The sequence below is a fragment of the Montipora capricornis genome, chromosome 14 (assembly GCF_036669925.1).
Source record: "Montipora capricornis isolate CH-2021 chromosome 14, ASM3666992v2, whole genome shotgun sequence".
Classification (NCBI taxonomy): domain Eukaryota; kingdom Metazoa; phylum Cnidaria; class Anthozoa; order Scleractinia; family Acroporidae; genus Montipora; species Montipora capricornis.
The window spans coordinates 45282239-45301704 of NC_090896.1; the positions used below are offsets into that span (position 1 = coordinate 45282239).

The window sequence follows — 19466 nt, forward strand, 5'->3', positions numbered from 1 at the left end:
CGTTGACGCCATTTTGGAGAAGGGTCTATTGTCTCGCCATAATGTGAGGATCTAAATTGTCGAAATGTAGCATATATATTTAAGTATGAGTAGCTAGCTATCCACTATAATAAACCAATTTCAATTTCACAAGAGTCAAGGGCAAGTTAAAAATTCAACTTTCTTTTGTTGTCACAATTTTTGAAGAAAAGTCGAGTTTGGAAGCAAGACGTTTCAAAGATGGTTATTCTTTAAGTTTTGTCTTTTACATTTTTGAATATACGAAAAACCTGCAGTATGTTGTAAACTTCGTTTTAGGAAGTTTTGTACTGAAGGTTTAACTTCCTCTTACGGTACAACTATTGCAAATTTTTCCGTTAATTATACCTTTGAATTAAGTATGCATGTTTAAGAAACAATTCATCTAACATAGTCACCTTTCGTCAAACGGGCATCGTTGTTAAGCCCAGATCCGTCTACGGCCACAGAGCCAATCACGTGATCAAACCCAATGTAGAGTGAGAGATGACGGATGTGGTCACTGGCAAGATCAGCCCTATCTCCACCAAGTGGACTAAGAGGGAGTGGAGTGGGGCTGGGAGTAACCATGTTCTCGTCCTCGAACATATCTGAAAACAGTGAACACAGAAATTAAGCAGAGAAATTACTGATTCAAAGTACGTTTTCGTGTCATATAAGCTGTGGGAAATAAGCTAGGACAAGTCAGGTTGGGTATAACTCAACAAAATTTAGCTAAAAAAAATGATTTATGCAGGGAGAATTGATGGTTTGCATTTGATGTCACGGCGGCCATGTTGGTGTACAGAACAATGCTGTAAAATGTCTTTTGGGAATTTGACTCTTTTATTATGCAAAACTTGGGAAGTTCCCAAGAAACTTTTTCGCTATTGTTCTTTCCAACAAGATGGCCGCCGTGACGTCACGTGCAATCAAACGATTTTCTATTGGGGGTTTTCATCTGACGTCACGGCGGCCATGTTGGTGTACAGAACAACGCAGTCAAATGTCTTTTGGGAATTTGACTCTATTATTATGCAAAACTTGTGAGGCCATTTTCTATTGTTTTGTACACCAGCATAGCAGTCTCATCACGTGGATGCAAACCAAGAATTCTTTTGTGGCTTTAAATCGATTGACAAAGGTCGAACCCGACTGGATATTGGTGAATTCATGTTCAACAATTTTTACGCTAACAGTCTTAAGGTATGACAACTACAAAGAACTTCAATGACAGATGGGTTCTCTGAAAATCAATTAGCTATAGTGTATTAGAGCAGTATTTTTGCAAATATTTTGCTTCACGTTCATGTAATTTGCATCGCCATATTTGTTTAAATTTAATTGGGTCAAGAGTCGTTACCAGCCAGTGCCGACTAGTGAGGCAAACACTATGCAATGTAATGTTTTTTTTTTCCTAGCAGAAACGCACAGGATTACGAAAACAGCAAGAAGCCAAAGACAGCGACATGGAAAGACATGGAATGCATGCACGGCAGAGAGAGACCAACCACGGGGACTGACTAGATAACCCGTCTCTTGGCGAAGAGCGTGTGGATCCTTTACTGACTACAATGTTAATGAACAAGTGTTGTGAGACGGGGTCTACATTTTACCGTCCTCATCTGAGAAGACCAACAAGTCTCAAAATTCACAAGTGTAAGAAAAAAAGATTGAGGTCCGGTCGAAGATTTGAGTTTATGACGACCTGTACCAAACTGCCTTATACGAACGAAAAAGGGAAGAAAGTTCCATTTGGGCCTCATAACACACACTTTATAAGGACAGCTCTGGTTTTATCTCCAATGCAACCCTAGAAGTCTGTCTTACCTTGACGACTGACAAACGAAATTTGATAATCTCCACCTTCTTCGACAGTGCAGGTATCACCACCTCTGCATCGGACCGTGTGACACTTCTTGTTCTTCATCATGACAAAATCACACGCAGGCTCATCACAACACAATTCAATACACTCCGTCATGTAATCCACGCGGGCTACTTGCAGCAACATTCCTGCATTCCAACCATCGCGGAGTTTGACGTTGTAGAAGAACATACCCTGAGCACAAAAGCGCTTTGTGGCCGGGGATGGGCTGTACGTGGGCTGAGAAGAGGCTCGTTGGTATTCAAGCATCAAGTCATTCGATGTTATTATGTCTGACGGGAGAAGTGCAGTCGGTTTTTGGGTAGTTGGAAGCTTGGTTGGTTCATCCGCCAACTTGTGCAGCTCTGTAATATTAACAGAAGAGGAATACATTCCGTCTCATTAAGATGACCGCAGACAGTTTCGAAATACGCTTTTCTGAGCATGGAGTATCAATTCACATGCTGACAAGATGGTTCGGGGGGATGGAGGGGGCGTCATGATAGAGCAAAGGCATCGGGCGACAACGTATACAAAATGGGTCTCGTTCTCCGTTTCAGTCGACAAAGTTGTTGTATGATTGGCCAGAATAAAGTACAAGGTATGTAGAATGAAACAACGTAGAAATTTGGTGATCCACTTCCCTTCACTCCCCCGCCCCCACTTTCCAAATAATGACAATTATAAGGAAGCATAAATGACTTTAATTTTATGTTTCTAAATATTTGTCAAATTACGAAACTTTACAGCCTTGACCTCCTCATTAGCGACGAAACCATGAGCATAAGCTACTGCGCAAACTCAGTAGTGTACCTTTGTTAGTTACTGCGCCTGCTTATGTTGCTTGTGTTTGGGTAATCGTTTCCTTTTATCCCGATGCGAGAAAGTCGTTTTGATACATCAAGATGGCACAATACACTACTGTTTCTAAGCTCGCTACTGAGTACGGAAACCTACTTACTCTCATCAAGAACAGACTTCCCGCTTCTTGTAACATAGTGTACACTGGGCATGTCACTTCTGTAGGGGACCGCTGTCACAGGCTCACAAAGCTTGTTATTGAAACAGTCCACAGCATAGCAGTTCTCTCGGGTCATAAAGACAAGATCACACGAGCCAATTTCACAACAAAGCTTTAGACAACTAGTGGAGCCTTTCACTTTGCCTAAGTTTATAAACAACCCTGCGTTCATTCCACCTCTTAACTCACTGTTGAAGTAAAACATCCCTTGTTGACAGTTTGGCTCCTCCTCTAAGGTAATCGTTGGTGAAACGTCACCTAATTCAGGTTGATTGTCACGTGATACTGTGGGCGGTCCGTTAAGTGTTGGCTTGCGTGAAGTTAAAGCCAAACTGGGAAGTGCGGTGGGTAAAGTAGTTGATTTTGCTAAGGTCTTTGTTGTTGTCAATGTCGTTGTGGTCGAAGGAGCCTTGGTGGGAGATTGTTGTGTTGTGGAACTTGTCAAAGGCTTGTTTGTGGTTGTGATCTGTGTTGTCTGGGCTGAACTTGGCTGCTTTCCATCCTTGTTAAAAGTGTCGTTAGGATGAAACAGCCTCATGGCATCCTCGACCATTTGCTCAGGGATGAGACCATCATAACTTCCCTCGTTAATAGGAATGGCGCCACCTTTAAATAACAATAAGAAATTAAAAAATATATATTCAACCCCGTTCTCTCTGAAAGTGAGAATTAAAGATCTTACTCTCTCTAACTCCAGAAAATTTTCCACGCCAATGGAGGCCGCTTCAGGGAGGAATGGGTTAATAACAGCTAGGTCCACTCAAACACTTTTTCCCCTTCCACCCTCTCCCTCCTGAGGGTGACACTTACAGATTTTACTCTGTCTAACGCCAGGCGATGGGTTAATTAGGGTTTTAAGTAACTGTTTAGAGTGCTCGATAAATACTTTATTACGTTTATTGCCAGTTTTTTTTTTTTTATGATATGTCGAGAAGTTAAGTTGAGTACATCACATTATTGACTCATCTTGCACAACAGGCCACAGTTGTTCAAAGGCTGGATAACTTTATCCGGTGGATAAGCATGTTCTCAGAGTGTAAAATACACTCCACTTTATTATCCAAGGTTTTCGTACACGCCGTCGCTTAGATGTGCTTTGACTGTGCATATTCACGGTTTCGTGAGCAAATTCTGAAGTCTTTGAACACTTTACAATTGTCGGATAGTGACTCGGAATTGTGCACAGGATAAAGTAATCTGACGTTTAAAAAACTGGGGCTCGAAAGCTTGTCGTCATCACTTCGTAGATTCTATAAGAAAGACATGTACTTAATGTTTTACCTGCACCAGGATTGCATTCCTCCGAAAGATCAGCAAGGTCTGATGCCGCAATGGCGTGGTTGTACATGTAAAACTCATCAATAAGCCCTCGGATGCCTTCGGGAATTCCGACACCAACTTCGCCGTCCCAGTTCTGAGAAAGCAATCCATGACCTTGCTTTTCATCGAGTACATCCCCGTTAAGGATGATCTTGCTTTTGTTGATATGCGAGTCATACGTTGCACCAAGGTGCACCCAATCAAGTGAGTCCACAGTATGCCTCGTTTCCATGCTAAAAATCACATGACTGAGGTCATCAACATGCGACCAATGGATGACTCCGTCGGTGACTTGCAAAGTATACTTGGCTCCAGAGCCCGTAGTTTTGAATAGGGTGGCAATTCCGGAAACTGAGTCGAGCTTTAGCCACAAGGCGATAGTGATGCCCTCACGTGGTCGACTGTTGAAACTGGCAAAAAGGAAGTGCCCACCACGCATGCGTAGAGCCGCGCCGCATTTGGCTTCGGTGACAGAGAGACCCACTTCAGGACTGAGAACGGCACTGTTATCATGACCAGAGCTGTCAATTGCTGAACGATTTTCGATTGTTTCGAAGCCAATATGAAGTATCAGGTACGCAGTATTACCTTTTGCAACAAAACCATTAATAATAATAGTCAACTACGGTATATTTGTGGTCAAAGTTTATCGCCTTATTGGCATAGGTAATAGCCGGACTTCTAGCAATATTTGGAATGAATACCACGAGTGATATTTTCGAATACGTATTCCTAATTTCACGAGCCGTTTGAAATTTTGCCAAAATATATCTGCTCTTAGCAAACCCAACTGCAGAACTTCGACACAGTTATGCAATCCCGAGACGCAGTCGAATTCTCCCAACTTCCCCGAGTGTTTAGATGAGGCTACGGAAACACGGAAAAAAGTCCTCTATTGCGTTTATAAAATATTTCTCAAAGATAATTCAACAAATGAAGAAAACAAATGAGGGAAAATTCTTGATTGAAACAGATTTTCTTGACACACGCCCATATTTCCTACCAACCAATCAAAACGCGCGTCTGACAATACATAACCAATCAAAATTCGTGTGATGTCACAGCCGTGTTTCCATACTCTCATCTAAACACAGCTATTGACCAATGAGAGTGCGCATACTATCCTAATTATTTTATAAAACTTAATAGAAAATGTTCATTCTTAAAAGATCCTTAACGGATGGAAAAAAGTGGATCGTTCGTGTTTCACCTTAATTAAGACATACAGTGGTTTTCAAGATTGACCGTAGAAAAACACCGATTGCTGTGGTTTTGCTCTATAATGCTTCGTAATTGATCACGTTTTCCCTCCATTGGCGAAGGTTGCCTTATAATTGGCTAAATTCATTGTGTACAGCTACGTTTGTCCTGATAGCCGAAGCACTCAGTTGAAAACCACTCTCATACTCTTATACAAAAAATATACCACAATTGGGAGAGGAAAAAGGAATCTAATTTTAAACACACGTTTATCCAACGCATTGTCATTATCAAGCCTTAATTCCTAATTATCATTGTAGTTCATAACTTTCAAAATTACGTCAAACAGCTTTAGCTTATTCTTGGTTGAGTAAAACTTCTAACGTACGTGCCAATACATCCGTTCATTAAAAATTATAAGAAATTCAACGATGCTAACCTAAATGCTGACTAGAAGAAAATACTTTTTTGTAGTGTTACTCAAGAAAACGGGCCTCGAAGGAAATGAATCTTGGCGGTTGAGTGGTCGCGGATTGCTTGCCAATCAACTGTCCAAGCATACAGTTCTCGTCAAAAATTTATGTATACCAGCAAGTAGGGATTACAAGTAACTCGTTCTTTCTTGATTTTGAAATGTTCTTGTTTATGACCTATTGTACGGGCTATTCTCGATTATCAGCGAATTTAATATACAAAAGTAGGAAGCGGGGCTATTTCCTTCTACAGCGCATTCTCGCAATTTCTTAATCATTTATTTTAATTATCATTGTTATTAAGTTATTAATACATTTGAGGGAAACTGAGGTTACCTGCCATTTTATTCTCTTGTAGAGGTAGTCTGTTCAGTTTTTCCGGGCAGCATAACAGTGTAAGAGTCCTTAAAAGATCTCTTACAATGTTATGCTATCCAGTTAAACTGGTAACATAACATCATTCGGATAATACCACTACCAGTAATAATCATACTAATATTAGTTAGACGAACGGGGAAGCCAATCCACAGTGCAGACTGGTTTACTTTCTATATAGGATAAGGGAAAGAATTATGAAAATAACTAAATAACTATAATCAACAAGTTTAATTACTATTATTTTAGTCATCCTGGTAGTATAAACATTAACAACAGCGTCAATTTAAAATCTAAAATTTAAAACTATCCTACCCTCGGTTGTATCTTGAATAGTCAGCTTTTTATTTGCAGTTTCCGTTGTTGTTCTCTTCGGCTTCAATTAGGTCCTGGACCTGTTGTTGGATCTTAAATGACTTTTGGAGCTGGACCGATTTCTGTACTGTACATGGGTTTTGGATTTTGAAGCATGTCTAGATTTCGAAAAGCCTCTTAATCTTGATCTACTGTTAGATTTTTTATTTCCTCTTGGTCTTGATCGGTCATGGGATTTTGTACGCGATTTGGGTCTGGAAAGATCCTTGGACTCCAACTTGATTATTGATCTGGATCGATTCATGGAATTTAAAAGCTCTCTTATCTCCTCAAGACCACCGCGCTGGGAAGCTGTCCCGCGATAATGGTCACTTCCCCATAAGGAGAGCTTTGAGCTTGGCGACTTCTCTTGGAGCGATGAAGAAAGCGGTTGGATATCCTTGTTTTGAAGGTCGTTTGTTCCCTCACTTTGCAAAGGATTTGGTGAACTTTGAGGAAAACCAGACGTCCCTAAGGCAAGCGATTTACTCCCTTTGTGGTCGAGGAGGAAAGAAGCGTTAGATTTTTGCTTCATCGTAGCGGCCTTTGGCACCACAACGCGTTTGGAAGGTTGATATTTTTCTCCTCTTAGTTCTGTGGTGACTTCTTTGACGACGCTCTCTGCCACGTTGTCAATCAATCGCTGTAGCGGATTTACTGAATTTAGATTCCTTCCTTCAATAGAATCATTCTTATTTGTCGCGAACGGATTCTTTTTCAAAAGCGGGGTCATCACAGATGAATTCTTAGCAGCGATCTCAGCGACAATCTTGTCAATAAATGACTGGTTAACTGTGGGACGTCTCACAAATAAGTTGTTGGCGAGAACATGGCCATCTTTATTTGAGCCACTCAACAGTTTACCGCCTTCTTTTTCCTTTTTCTTCTGTGCAGTCCCAAGAAATGGTTGCTCTTCGCTTTGGTCGTGAGCAATTCGATGAACATCATCTAAAAATAGAAAAAAAGGCGGGTAAAGACACGTGTAGTTTTCATTTCCGTAATAAAAAGCAAAATGTAAAACAATAGTTCAAATTTCCAAGCTATGTGATTCATTATGGATTCGATCCATCCAAAGACAAAAGTCAAAATACAAACTTAAATATCCTACCACTTTGTCCACCATTTTCCCGTGAAATCTAACATTATTTACGAAAATTAGCACACAATGATATTTGAGTAACGAAAGAAAAATAGACGTGTCATTTGCTGAGCAAACAATAGATCGATTTCACCGTACTGTAAGCTCAAAATCATTGCTTAAAAATCCATTGCCATAATAAAATCAGAAATCTTTAAGAGATCGACGCCAAGGATAATTTTCCTTCAGTTGAAAACGTCACGTCCAAGTCGGGTTAAAAGCAAAGAACACAAAAGAATATGAATTTCTCTTCTGCTCTTACCTGCGCCCTTAATTCTTATTTAACTCTACCAACAAAGCAAAACTGACAGGTACTTACTGGTACTGTGCTGTGATGACTTATTCTGCTCTCCTCCGTTTCTGCCGTTCAGCGGAAGTGCGCCTTCATGAATAGGCCTCATATCTCTCAGTCTCGTCGCAGGTTCAGTGGACCGAGTGGGAATAAAAGACCTCTGACGTTGTCGTTCTTCCCTGCGAGCCACATCTTCTGCTGCTTTCCGAGCTATCTTTTCTTGTCGGTACATTTCTTTCATTTTTTTGTAAATAAGCTTCATCTTCTTTAAGACCAACTCATCCTTCCTAGTCCTTTTCTGGTGGGCCGCTTTCGTAATACTGGACCGAGTTTCCTTTCTAATTGGTTTTCTTCCCATCTCCTGTTTGCGATTAACCTTCTTGGTCTTGTGAATATGTTTTTTCTTGGGGGCTGATCCTTTTGTATTCCTATTGTATATTTCCTGCAGACGGCGATAAATTCTTGTTACATAATCCATGAGTTGGTCTCTATGGTGACGTGAAAGCTTCCCAGACCCTTCAGTCTTGTCTGATACATATTGTTTCACAACTGTTACCTTGTTTCCAGAAGGCTGCCCAAAAGTCATTCTTCGGGTTGGCTTCCATGTGGATACTTTGATTGCTGACTTTGAGGACACTGAAGGAGTGGGAATATGCTCTTCGTGCCTTCTTGAATAATGTTCAGTGGTTTCATTATGTTCTTGATCATGAAGTCTCATTAAATCCTGCAAGCGGTTGTATATCAAGTTGATTTTATCAAAGATCGCTTCAAAGTCATGTCGTCTACGAAGATGGGATGTCTGTGCCTGCACCCGGTCAATGGAAGTCGGTCGTCCATGATGACCGCCAGAGCTTGGAAAGATATTTTCATCTTCTTTCACAACAGAAACTTGTTTACCCCCATTTGCCAAACTTTGTTGATCTTCATCATCATCATTTGACACCGATTTGTGATCCTGCAAGTGTCCAATTTTCAACGCTTTTTCACCTGGGTGCGTTGCCCCTAAATTTCCCTCCATATGAGCGGCGTAGGCTTCAGAAGTGACGAAGCGAGATTTGGGTTTTGTAGTAACATTCGCAGCTGGTTGGATCATTTTCGATTCCTCCTTATCAAAGACGTCCTTGACCTCGCTATGCTGGCTATCCATGTGCAAATCACTTCCCTTTTCTTCTTTACTCTGTCTTTGGCTCTCAAATTGCGTCTTACGTCTAAGAGATGAACTTTTTATTTGAACCTTGTTATCATTTTCAGGGTTTTCAAATTCAACTTCTTCCTTGTTTCCAAAGTCTTTCTCCTTCTTCTCTTTCTGAGAAGCCAAATGAAGATTTGGCTCAAGTACAGAAATTATCTCCTCTTGTTTTCCCTTCCTGTGTTCGTTTATTTTATTTTCCAAATTGATCAGACCTTCTTCTTCTCGATTTCTTACATTTTGAAGACTCAATCGATACCCACGTGTATTGCTCATTTTTGCCTGCTCGTCTATTCGGAAACGTGATCGATTTCTTGGTGGCATTTGCTGATAAAATCCTCCTAATTCACGTTCCTGGGGCTCGTTTCCTCCTTTTGCGACATCAGTGATGAATCTATCCTCATTTTCCTTCGCGTTCATCCCATTGTCATTAAACGCCTCGGTTGATCCATGCACGTGATCAGTTTGGCGATGCAAGCTTTCTATGTGATCTGCGTTTCTACCTGGGAAACTCGTATCCACCTTTGCCTTGATTCCACTGGACTCAAGTGGTCTTTCAATTTGAAAATGATCTTGGTTTTCAGTTTTTTCCTCTACAATCGTCCCATTAAAGCTGCTCGTGCTATCTCCGGTCTTGCTCTCAGAGTCAATCCAATCTTGCTGCATTGTCTCTTCTGGCTTCATTCTATTTTCAGATTGAAATGCATCGAGGTCCTTGTTTCTATGAGGCATTTCCGCATTATCACTCACTTTGCTGCTCAAAGTATCCAAAGCTGGTTTTTCTGGCCTCTTTCTTGTTTTCATGGTCGGGTTTAAATTTATTATTCTGCCAAACTCTCGATATTTGTTGTCGAGTCCAGATGGTACATTCTTCCCATCAAGGCCATCAATCACTCCGACATCAAAGCGGCTGCCCGTTACGTTTGAATTCAAGGATCCGTAACGCCTGTTTTCGCTCCTGAGACTCCATTCGCTAGCCTTGCTCTTCAAAATCATTCGTACAGGACTCTTCAAACCTTTGTCTCTTAGACGCATTTCTCGTGATGATCCAACGTGTGTCGCATTATGTACTTTTTCACGAATTCTTTGAATGCTATGTTCCCCTATGTAATGTTCATCGGTTGGTGGGTACACGGGTGGCCTGTCAGTATCCACAAGCACAACTCGTTTGGTCGCTCTTGAATCCACCGGTACCGGTGACCCTGCCTTCTTGTTCCGCGTTCTACTCTTTCCATCGTTTTCCATGTAAGCAGTTCCCTTTTTTGACCTCAAACGTGGCCTACGTTTCTGTCCTTTGAAACTTCCACGAGTAGAATCCGATGAGATGTTCTTTGTCTGTTCTATTTCATCTTGCTTAGACATGAGAAAGTGAATTTCTGATTCGAGATGTCTATTTTCCTCCGTGACATGAGACAGTTTGTTTATCAAGACATCAATCTCCTTGTCTGTTCGGCTTTTCGTGTGATTTTTCACGCCATTTTTAACCAGAGAATGGTTTTCAGCATTATGCTTGAGAACATTCAAACTGCCGTTTCCAGTAGTCTCAGAAACATTGTGAGGTGTCGTTTTGGCGCTTGGAAATACCACAAATTCTTCCACAACTGTTTGAGTGTCATTACTTAATTCTCCGTCCTTTTTTCGCGTGATGTAACTCTGTTTACTCACCTCTTTTTTGTCGGAACTGTGACTCCTCTGTTCCAATGGGACCTCCTCATAATGAACTAAGTTAACTGGTCCTTCTCCAGTCGAATTCAGACGGTAAAGAGAGGAGTTAAAGTCAGACGGCTTTATCACGGAACTGGAGTTGTTTTTGATAAAATAAACAACCCTTGGCTTAAATGTAGATTTTCTCGCGGGGACGATTTCACACGCAAAGCTGCTTAAACATGAAACGGTATAACAGTTATCTAGAAACATGAAAATTAAGTCGCAACCTTGTTGCTCGCAGCATTCCCTCACACATTCATTTGTGGAGTTGACTTTCCCACGAGGCGTGAAATTTCCAGCGTTGTAGCCCATTCTGAGAGTGACCTCCTGATACACTTCTGAGTGAGCGCAAGATCTGTTTTCTCTTCTAGGTGCTTTCACGTTGGTTTGTGTCTCGTCCTCGATTTCCTCCATCACGATGTTGACCGGTGGTATTGTTGTTGCTGGTTTGGGCGTTGGTTTGGAATGATGTCGGTAAACATGAATCACTGTCGGGGTGAAAGTGGGTAAGAGAGAGGGAGTAAAACTACAGAGGTATTCGTCAAAGCAGTCAACAAGGAAACAGCGATTAAACGCGTAAAAAGCTACGTCACAGGTGTCCTCTTTGCAGCAAAACTCCGTACAAGTTGACGATCCATTCACAAGGCCTGCGTCAGTGAATTTGCCAGCATGGAGACCACCCCTGAGAGTAACGTTGTGCTCGGTGACGGAGGAGATACAACCAGCAACAGTCATTTTAGTGTTATGAACCAAATCAATGTCTCCGTTTACTGTTGGACCATTCGAAGTGCGCATGGCTACTGTAGGAACATTTGTTGGAATCTCAGACGGGGATGTAGAGGTAGTTTTGTTATCAGCCACTGAGGCTAATATTTCCGGTCGCTGCAGGGAAATCTTAGTTGATGATGCGGTAGACGGGGAAAACTTATATTTCGGTAATGTTACAGTTTCTTGTATCACAGTTTCATCCTCATTCCGAGAAACCCGAGATATCATCGGATTAAAGCTCGTGGCTAAGGCCGGTGTACTATCGCACATGCTTGGATTAGAAGTCGAGCACGTTACCAAGAAACAGTGCTGTAGCACCATAAAGGCCAGGTCGCATATTGGACTAGAGCAGCAGTGTTGCGAGCATGTGCTGATGTCATTTACTTGGCCAATTTCGTGGAACAACCCTGAGGAAAGCCCTCCAAGTAGTGTTTGATTATATTCAACCTGGCCTGTTTTACAGTTTGAAATGCCAGCATGTGGTGCTTTCGTTGGTAAGGAAGGGACAGTTGATTTTTTTCCTTGTCGTAATTTCTGCTTTTTTCTTGTTCGGACTGTTGAAGCAGTTGCAGTCTTTTTGTGTTTCGCTTTTCCGAAGGTCACAGTGTTGGTCGATTTAGTTTTGCTCCTGTCCAACAGCTGCCCCTTTACAATTTCAGACCTCCTTTTACTATCTGTCATGTAATGCGATTTGCTTTTCCGTGTAATTCTTTCTTTTCCTTTTTTTGGGAAAGATGATTTTGTCCTTGTTGTACCATTCACCTTCATCAGGCGAAATAACTTCTCTAAGTCACTATGTGACAACCACTTGTCTTTTTTCTTTTCCAATTCACGTTTGATATTTTGCTCTGTATTGGCGTTGGACATCACAGATGATTCCTTTACGCCGATTGCTCTGGCATTGCCATGGCGAGTTTTCATAGGCTTTCTTCTTTTCCTTTCTTTTAAACCTGTTACTGTTGACAAGTGCTTTGCGACTCCCGTCACGTGCTTTGGTACAGACGTCACCTGTTCTAGTACCTTGGTCACGTGTTTTGTTTTATGATGCCTTGTTAGCTTGCCAGAATTTCCTCTGTGTACTTTGTGTTTCGTTTTGTGATATTCGCCTTTAGTATGAAGTGTTTTCGAGTTAATTGATTTACCATATGATCCCTTCGTTTTGTTACTGATCTTGTTGCTATAATTGAGAGTTTTAACTGCCACGGGGAGGGTAGAAGACGGTGTAATATGGATAACATTTACGGAGTTGCGGGACTCTTCAACTTGTCCGTCCATAAAAGTCCTCAGTTGAGATTCGTTTGTCCGTTGTACATAAGCAACACGCGGCCTGAACAAACTTTGCCTGGCTTTCACTGTCTGACACCCTGTTTTTGTGTAACACATTACAAGGTAGCACCGCTGTTTAAGCATGAAAGCCACATCGCAGGTGTCAAAATCACAGCACTGGCGAACGCATTCGCTCATGTTCTCAACCCTCCCCTGGTCTCGAAAATAACCCGATCGGATACCGTTGCGCAGCGTAACATTGTAAGAGATCGGGCTTTTGAGACAAGAGGAGGGGTGAGGGGTTAGGCGTCGAGAGGGGTCCCCTAACGTTTTCGACGGCCCAGAAGAAGCTCTTGATATCATTCTTTCCACAAAAGCTGATTTCCTTGGCTCAGAATGATTTGAAGCATAAGTTTGTAATAAAGACAGCAAGCCCATGCTGTCGTTTTTGTTGCTGGACAATGATGGCAGGACTCGAATTTGATTGTAAGACATAAAGGCGATTGTGGTTGGATTTAGACGTTTTTGAATACTTGTAATCTTGTTCTGGTTAATTACACGTTCAGCAGAGCTCCATTTTCTTAAATCGAAGATGCTGTGCTTCAGCTCAGCGTTACTATTAATAATTGACGGGGAAGGCATCAATATTTGCGCAAACGATTCAGAATCGAATGACACAGTTCCATTTGGAGTAGATTTAACATCCGTTTCAACTACTGTACTCTGATTTTGATCTGCCATTGCCAGAACAGCCCCATCCAGTAGAGAGATTGTTTTGGTTGATTTAACATTCGAAGAATTACCTCCAGGAATCTTTTTTAGGTAAATGATTCTTGATCTGTACTTTAAAGTCTTAGCAGGGACACTCTCGCAGAGGTGTCTGTTATGACATCGGACGGTGAAACAGTTATCCAACAACATCAGTGCGAGATCGCAGTGACGTTCCTTACAACAAAACTCAACGCACTGTTGTGCATTGGCAACTTTTCCATTGTCTTTGAAACGACCAGCGTTTAATCCTCCAAGAAGCGTCACATTCTGTCTTTGCTCGCTACTCGTGCAATTATGACGCGATTCCCAGCTTTCTGTAAATACTTTGGAGAACAGAGAACGCGCTGGAGAAGGTCTAATCTCTATTGTACTCAGATTTGATGCCATTTTAGTGGTTGTAGACGGAGCGAAATTTTCCGTAGCTTGACTAAAACTCGAGTTCATCGTTGTTAGTGAGGCATTAACGCCAGTTAATGGCTGGTTAGACGGCAGAGTTTTGTTTTCCAAAGTGTTGGTCAAATTACCTTGATCTCGTCGTATGCGAGAAACGAAACCAATCCTGGGTGTGAAAGTCAGATTTCTAGCCGGAACTGGATCGCACAAGTGTTCGTTATAACACGCGATAGTATAACATCTTGTCAGTACCATAAAAGCTACACTACAAAATTGCCAACGGCAACACCGTTCGATGCATTTCCGCATATTTTGCACGCTTCCCTGGTCTCTAAAAATCCCAGCTTTGATGCCTCCCCGCATGGTTGCATTGTAATAAACAATCGTGCTCTGGCATGTTTCATCTTTTACAAAAGCCTTTTCAGTTTCAAATGTTTTCCTCCGTAAAGTCCCTTTTCGGTCATGTTCAGCCCATCCTGATTTCGAGGAGAGTGATTTTACTCTCAACGAGGATGGCGTAATTGTCTTTTCAAGTGAATGACGAATGCTCTTTCGAAGTGTTGACATACTTAATGTTTGAATCAATCGAACATCTTCTCGCGTGGTGACTTTGATTGGTTCAATCGTTGATTCGATTAACGCCCCCTTAGCAGGTACAGCGGGTGGCACATTTGGTGACCTAAACATCATGTATGAATCAATAAAGGGACTTATTAATGGCAAGTGTCTGCTCCCAATTAAACTGTTCAGTGAGCCACTTGTCTTCCAATTTAGAGTTGATTGCATACTTGAAGGGTGCCATGTAGGTGCCACTAGCCTTTCCACATTATTTCTCTTTTTGACACTCGGCGAAGACGGCTGAACCAGACTGGCAAGAAGATCCCGAGTGACAGCGGTTTTTTCTCTAGACACATGTACTAGCTCTGTAAAATAATCTATTTTTCGTGCAGGAACACTTTCGCAGAGGTGAAAACTAAAGCACGTGACTAAAAAACACCTCCTCATGATCATAAAGGCCACGTCACATTTGGTTGAATGGCAACACTGAGTAACACACTGCTCAATGTTTGTCACCACACCACTGTCAAGGAATGAGCCTGCGTTAATTCCACCGCGTAAAGTGACTTTTTTCTCTTTGTTACCATAACGACAGCTTCTATGGAATTGAGCAATCTTTCTATTGGTTTCTGCCGATGTGACGTAGGTCAATGAAGCGAACAAATCGGCTTTCCTTGGAGATATTGGAATCGTCTCCAGAGAACTTGAAGATGTAATAAAAAAGGACACTAAATTCCTTCGCACATAAGCCAACTGAGGTTGAAAAATTGAGCGACGAGCTGGAATACTCTTACAGGAAGATTCATTGTGACAAGAAACTGCGAAACAGCGGTTTACAAGCATGAAGGCAACAGTGCAGTTGCTTCTGCTACAACAAAGCTCAACGCACTTTTCCATACTTATAACAGTTCCTTCATCCTTGAAAAATCCACTGTTGATGCCATTACGAAAGGAAGCGTTTTGTAGAGTAATCGACGCAATACATAGAGATCCCGCCTTGGCGTTCTTAACCTTATCTGTTACTACAGTCGCTCTCTTTTTTCCTGAATAGCTCAGAGAAGGACTTGAGGATATCTCTTTCTTTCTGGGAGTGGCATTGAAAGGTTTGTTTGTGGTCTTACTGTTTCGTTCTTTTGGCATAGTCACTCTGTTCTGCTTGTAAATCACTCTCGGTCTGAAAGCGAGAGTTCTGGCTGGAACACTTTCACAGAGTCTCTTGCTTTTACACGCGACCAGAAAGCATCTATTCAAGATCAAAAACGCGACATCACAAGATTTGTAGAGGCAGCATTGGTTGATGCATTCGACGTCACTTCTAACTTCTCCAACCTCTGTCAAAACACCCGCTTGAATTCCGCCTCTCAATGTTGAGTTAAAGTTAATTGTTGAATGTTCGCACAAAGATGATGACCAATGCAAAGGGCGCATCGCCTCTGAAATGTCCAAGCCAACAGAAGCCGTATGTTGGGAAGATTTTGTTGGCGTGACTGGAAAAGACTTGGGCGTTGACGCTGTCATGGATAGTCTACCAGTTCCCGCCATGTCGCTAGCAAGTACAATATCGGTGTTTGAGATACCAGGGAATAGAGAACGCGACAAAGAATTCAAATCGTGCATTTCATCAGTGCCAAACCCTAACTGAGGCGTAGCAGGAAATGATGCTGTAACACCCTCAGATATGACAATCGTTTTGTTGCTGACACCTTTATAACCATTGACAGAAAGTTTAATTTCGCGATTGCTGTTTTTCTTAGTTAGGGTGTCTTTGATACTTTTGAACAGATGGGAAAAATATCCAAACGTATCTTGCTCCTTATTGTGGCCGGTTACTCCTGCTAACCGTGTACTGACTGTTCTCACTTGACTTGATTGAGAGGTTTCAGCATTAGTCTTAGTGGCTGTTATTTCTTCACTGTTAAACATATGAGAATGGGTATGCTCTACGGTTAACACCGACGAAGCAGAAGTGTCGAACAAGGAAGGTGTGGACGTCTTTCCCTGTGTGCGTGCGGACAATTTTAGGCTGTTTGATGGAGTTGGGTAACTGACAATGTCAGGTTGAGACTGCTCCTGTGGCGACGATACCGTAAATTTGTCCCAGAGAGGCAAGAAAGCCGGAGATGGTGTGATCAGAGATATTTTGGAGAGTGACACTTGTTGATAGTGACTTAATGAGGAAAGATCTCCACGTATTTGGGACTTACTAGTCGTAGCTATCGAGGAAGAGCTCAAGTGTTTTGATTCAAGCCGTGACATAGGCTGACTTTCACTGTTCATATGCTTTGCAAATTGATCTGTTCCTTGGAAATGCGTAAGTGAAGCTGCAAGACTGGATTTTCCTTTTACGTTCACGACTATTTTTCCTTGTGTATGAGAAGACTTGGAAAATGGGATATTCTCGGAAGATGATATCGTAGGAACCCTAATCCGCTTTAGGACATCTTCGGATAGTGACGCAGAATCTGAGGTTGTATTTAGAGACTGATAGCCTATTGATTTGGGTTGCTCCAGTGCATCAGTTTGCTCACGAAAACCGCCACTAAACGGCTTGACGTCGGGTATTTCAACGCGCTTCTCCTTTTCTCTATCCGAAGGTAGATGATTTGTTAGGTTTCCTTTATTTGAATGATATCCTAACTGGAAAACTGTCGGCTCCTTCTTAACTGTTGGTGGAAAGGCAATTAACGATAAAGTGCGGTGTACAATAGTCTTTCCAATTGTTTTTCTCAAGGCACCGGTTCTGCTGTCATAATTGCTGCCGGTTTCAAATTTTCTCAAGGAATTGATGTTTGCAGCAGAACCAGCAAGCAACAAAGGCGTCACTTGCGTATTTGATGTTTCGTTTTGGTGGAAAAAAGTGGTCATCGTTTTGTTCACTGTTTTCATGTCGGAAACATGCAACCCAGTTTTAACATTCTTCGATGAGGAAAGTAGGTTTTCTAAAGCTCCGGTCTTTGCTTGGCGACTAATGACTGATGATGGTGGGACCGTAAGTGAATTTCTTTCAAGAAAAGACGATGGCGACGGAAACAACCTGAAAGATAACAAAGAGTTCTTGCTGGCAATAAATGGCTGAAGGAAACTGAGACATCAGTAAGTAACTGTTTGGAAGGCAATTCATGAAAGGAGCCGTCGGTGTAGCGCTCGTTGCGTGACCTGTGAAATGCACTGGACGCAATTGAAATGTTTGTATGAGGCTAATGGACTTTGTTCCAATCCTGTGTGATTTCTGTCATTTGAGGAATTTAAAAACTTCCCTGCACTCGTGCCACGTGCGGGTGAGTCATCACGTGTCATAGTTGCGGAAATCAAGGAGGTTAGGAAATTAGGATTCAAGAAAGAGCTCGTATTGCTGCTGTTGGCTTTCAATGCTCTTGGTGGAGACTCAGTCTCACGAGATTCTGGAAATGCAGCCTTTGTGGTTATAGCTATCTTTCCACTCCGAAACTAACTCCTCCATCCTCTCTCAGCTTATCACTTCTGTGGTGGCTAGATGTACTACTCCTTGTGAAACTTCTTAAAAAGACAGTTGTATTTAAAAGACTCCTTAGGCGGGACGAAGGAGTCGCATCATACGCCTTTGTTTTCAGAAAACTAGCATTTCTTGACTTTGATGAATCCAGTAGGGTGATTAATTTATTCCAAGACGAATCACGAAGTGTTGATGATTTCAATGGTAGTATAAAATTGCGCTTATGTTCTTCAAAAAGATTAATTTCTGTTGATATCTTATCATAGGATGTCTTGACTGAGGTCATTGCCGGAGAACCAATGATATTGTACCTGGGTGCTGATTCCGAGTTCGTGAAAGTACTCTGAACCCTTTTCACCCTTAACGCCTTACTGGGTGATATTTCCTCGATGTTCGCAGTTCGAGGAAAAGGCACATCTGAAATCCGTGTGGTACTTCTTACACGCGAATTGTATTAACAGATTCGTAGGCTGGACGAGGGAGTCGCATTAAATGCCAGTGTTGACCGCAAAGCTGAATCCAGTAGCACGTCGATGTATCCCAGGACGGGTGAAGAGGCGTTGATAATTTCAAAGGTAGTGTGAAATCGCGTTTATGGTCTTCAAAAGAGTAATTTCGTTTGATTTCCTATCATCAACCGTCTTTGCTGGCGTTATTGGAGAGCCAACAACACTGTACCCTCGTACTAATTTAGAGCTCGTGAAAGTTTCTTGCCATTGATGGTTTTTTGCACTCGACGCCTTGCTGGGTGATAATTCCTTAATGTTCGTAGGTCGAGAGAGGGCATCCCTGAAATCCGTGTGACACTTCTTAAAGTTCTAGTTGTACTAAAAGAACTCGTTTGGCTGGACGCAGGGCTAGCACTGAATATCATTGTTGTGAGAAAGCTAGTAGTTCTAGGAATTTGAATCCAATGTAGTCCAAGACAACTCACGAGTGTTGATGATTTAAATGGTAGTATAAAAGTCTGATTATGTGCTTCAAAAAGAGTAATTTCTCTGCCGATATTCCATCATCGGATGTCTTCTCTGGGGGTATTGTAGACCCAACGATGGTTGGACCTGCGTACCAATGCAGAGTTCGGGAAAGTACTTTGAACAGTGTTCACACTTGACGCCTTTTTGGGTGATAGTTCCTCGATGTTCGCAGTGCGAAGAAAGACATCCCTGAAATCCATGTAGCACTTCTGAAAAAAATATTTGTACTGAACAGATTCCGTAGGCTGGACGAAGGGGTAGCATCAAATGCCTTTGTTGTCAGAAAATTAGTATTTCTAAATATGAATCCACCAGTACAGCTGATGCG

General features: G+C 41.9%; 2 protein-coding genes across 2 annotated transcripts in view; both read right to left on the reverse strand.

Annotated features, from left to right (window-relative positions):
- Positions 1 to 17729, reverse strand: part of LOC138032035 (uncharacterized) — a 34174-nt gene extending 16445 nt beyond the window's left edge. Inside the window, exons 1-7 of the mRNA XM_068879616.1 lie at positions 8065 to 17729; positions 6702 to 7555; positions 6351 to 6426; positions 4167 to 4793; positions 2826 to 3491; positions 1828 to 2229; positions 417 to 608 (exon numbers count right to left, since the gene is read on the reverse strand). Of these exons, the coding sequence (XP_068735717.1) occupies positions 417 to 608; positions 1828 to 2229; positions 2826 to 3491; positions 4167 to 4793; positions 6351 to 6426; positions 6702 to 7555; positions 8065 to 17575 (12328 nt within the window). The 5' untranslated portion in view covers positions 17576 to 17729. The remainder of the gene's footprint in view (positions 1 to 416; positions 609 to 1827; positions 2230 to 2825; positions 3492 to 4166; positions 4794 to 6350; positions 6427 to 6701; positions 7556 to 8064) is intronic.
- A 1362-nt stretch (positions 17730 to 19091) lies between these two features.
- Positions 19092 to 19466, reverse strand: part of LOC138032036 (uncharacterized) — a 16455-nt gene continuing 16080 nt past the window's right edge. Inside the window, 1 exon segment of the mRNA XM_068879617.1 lies at positions 19092 to 19222. Within this exon segment, the coding sequence (XP_068735718.1) occupies positions 19092 to 19222 (131 nt within the window).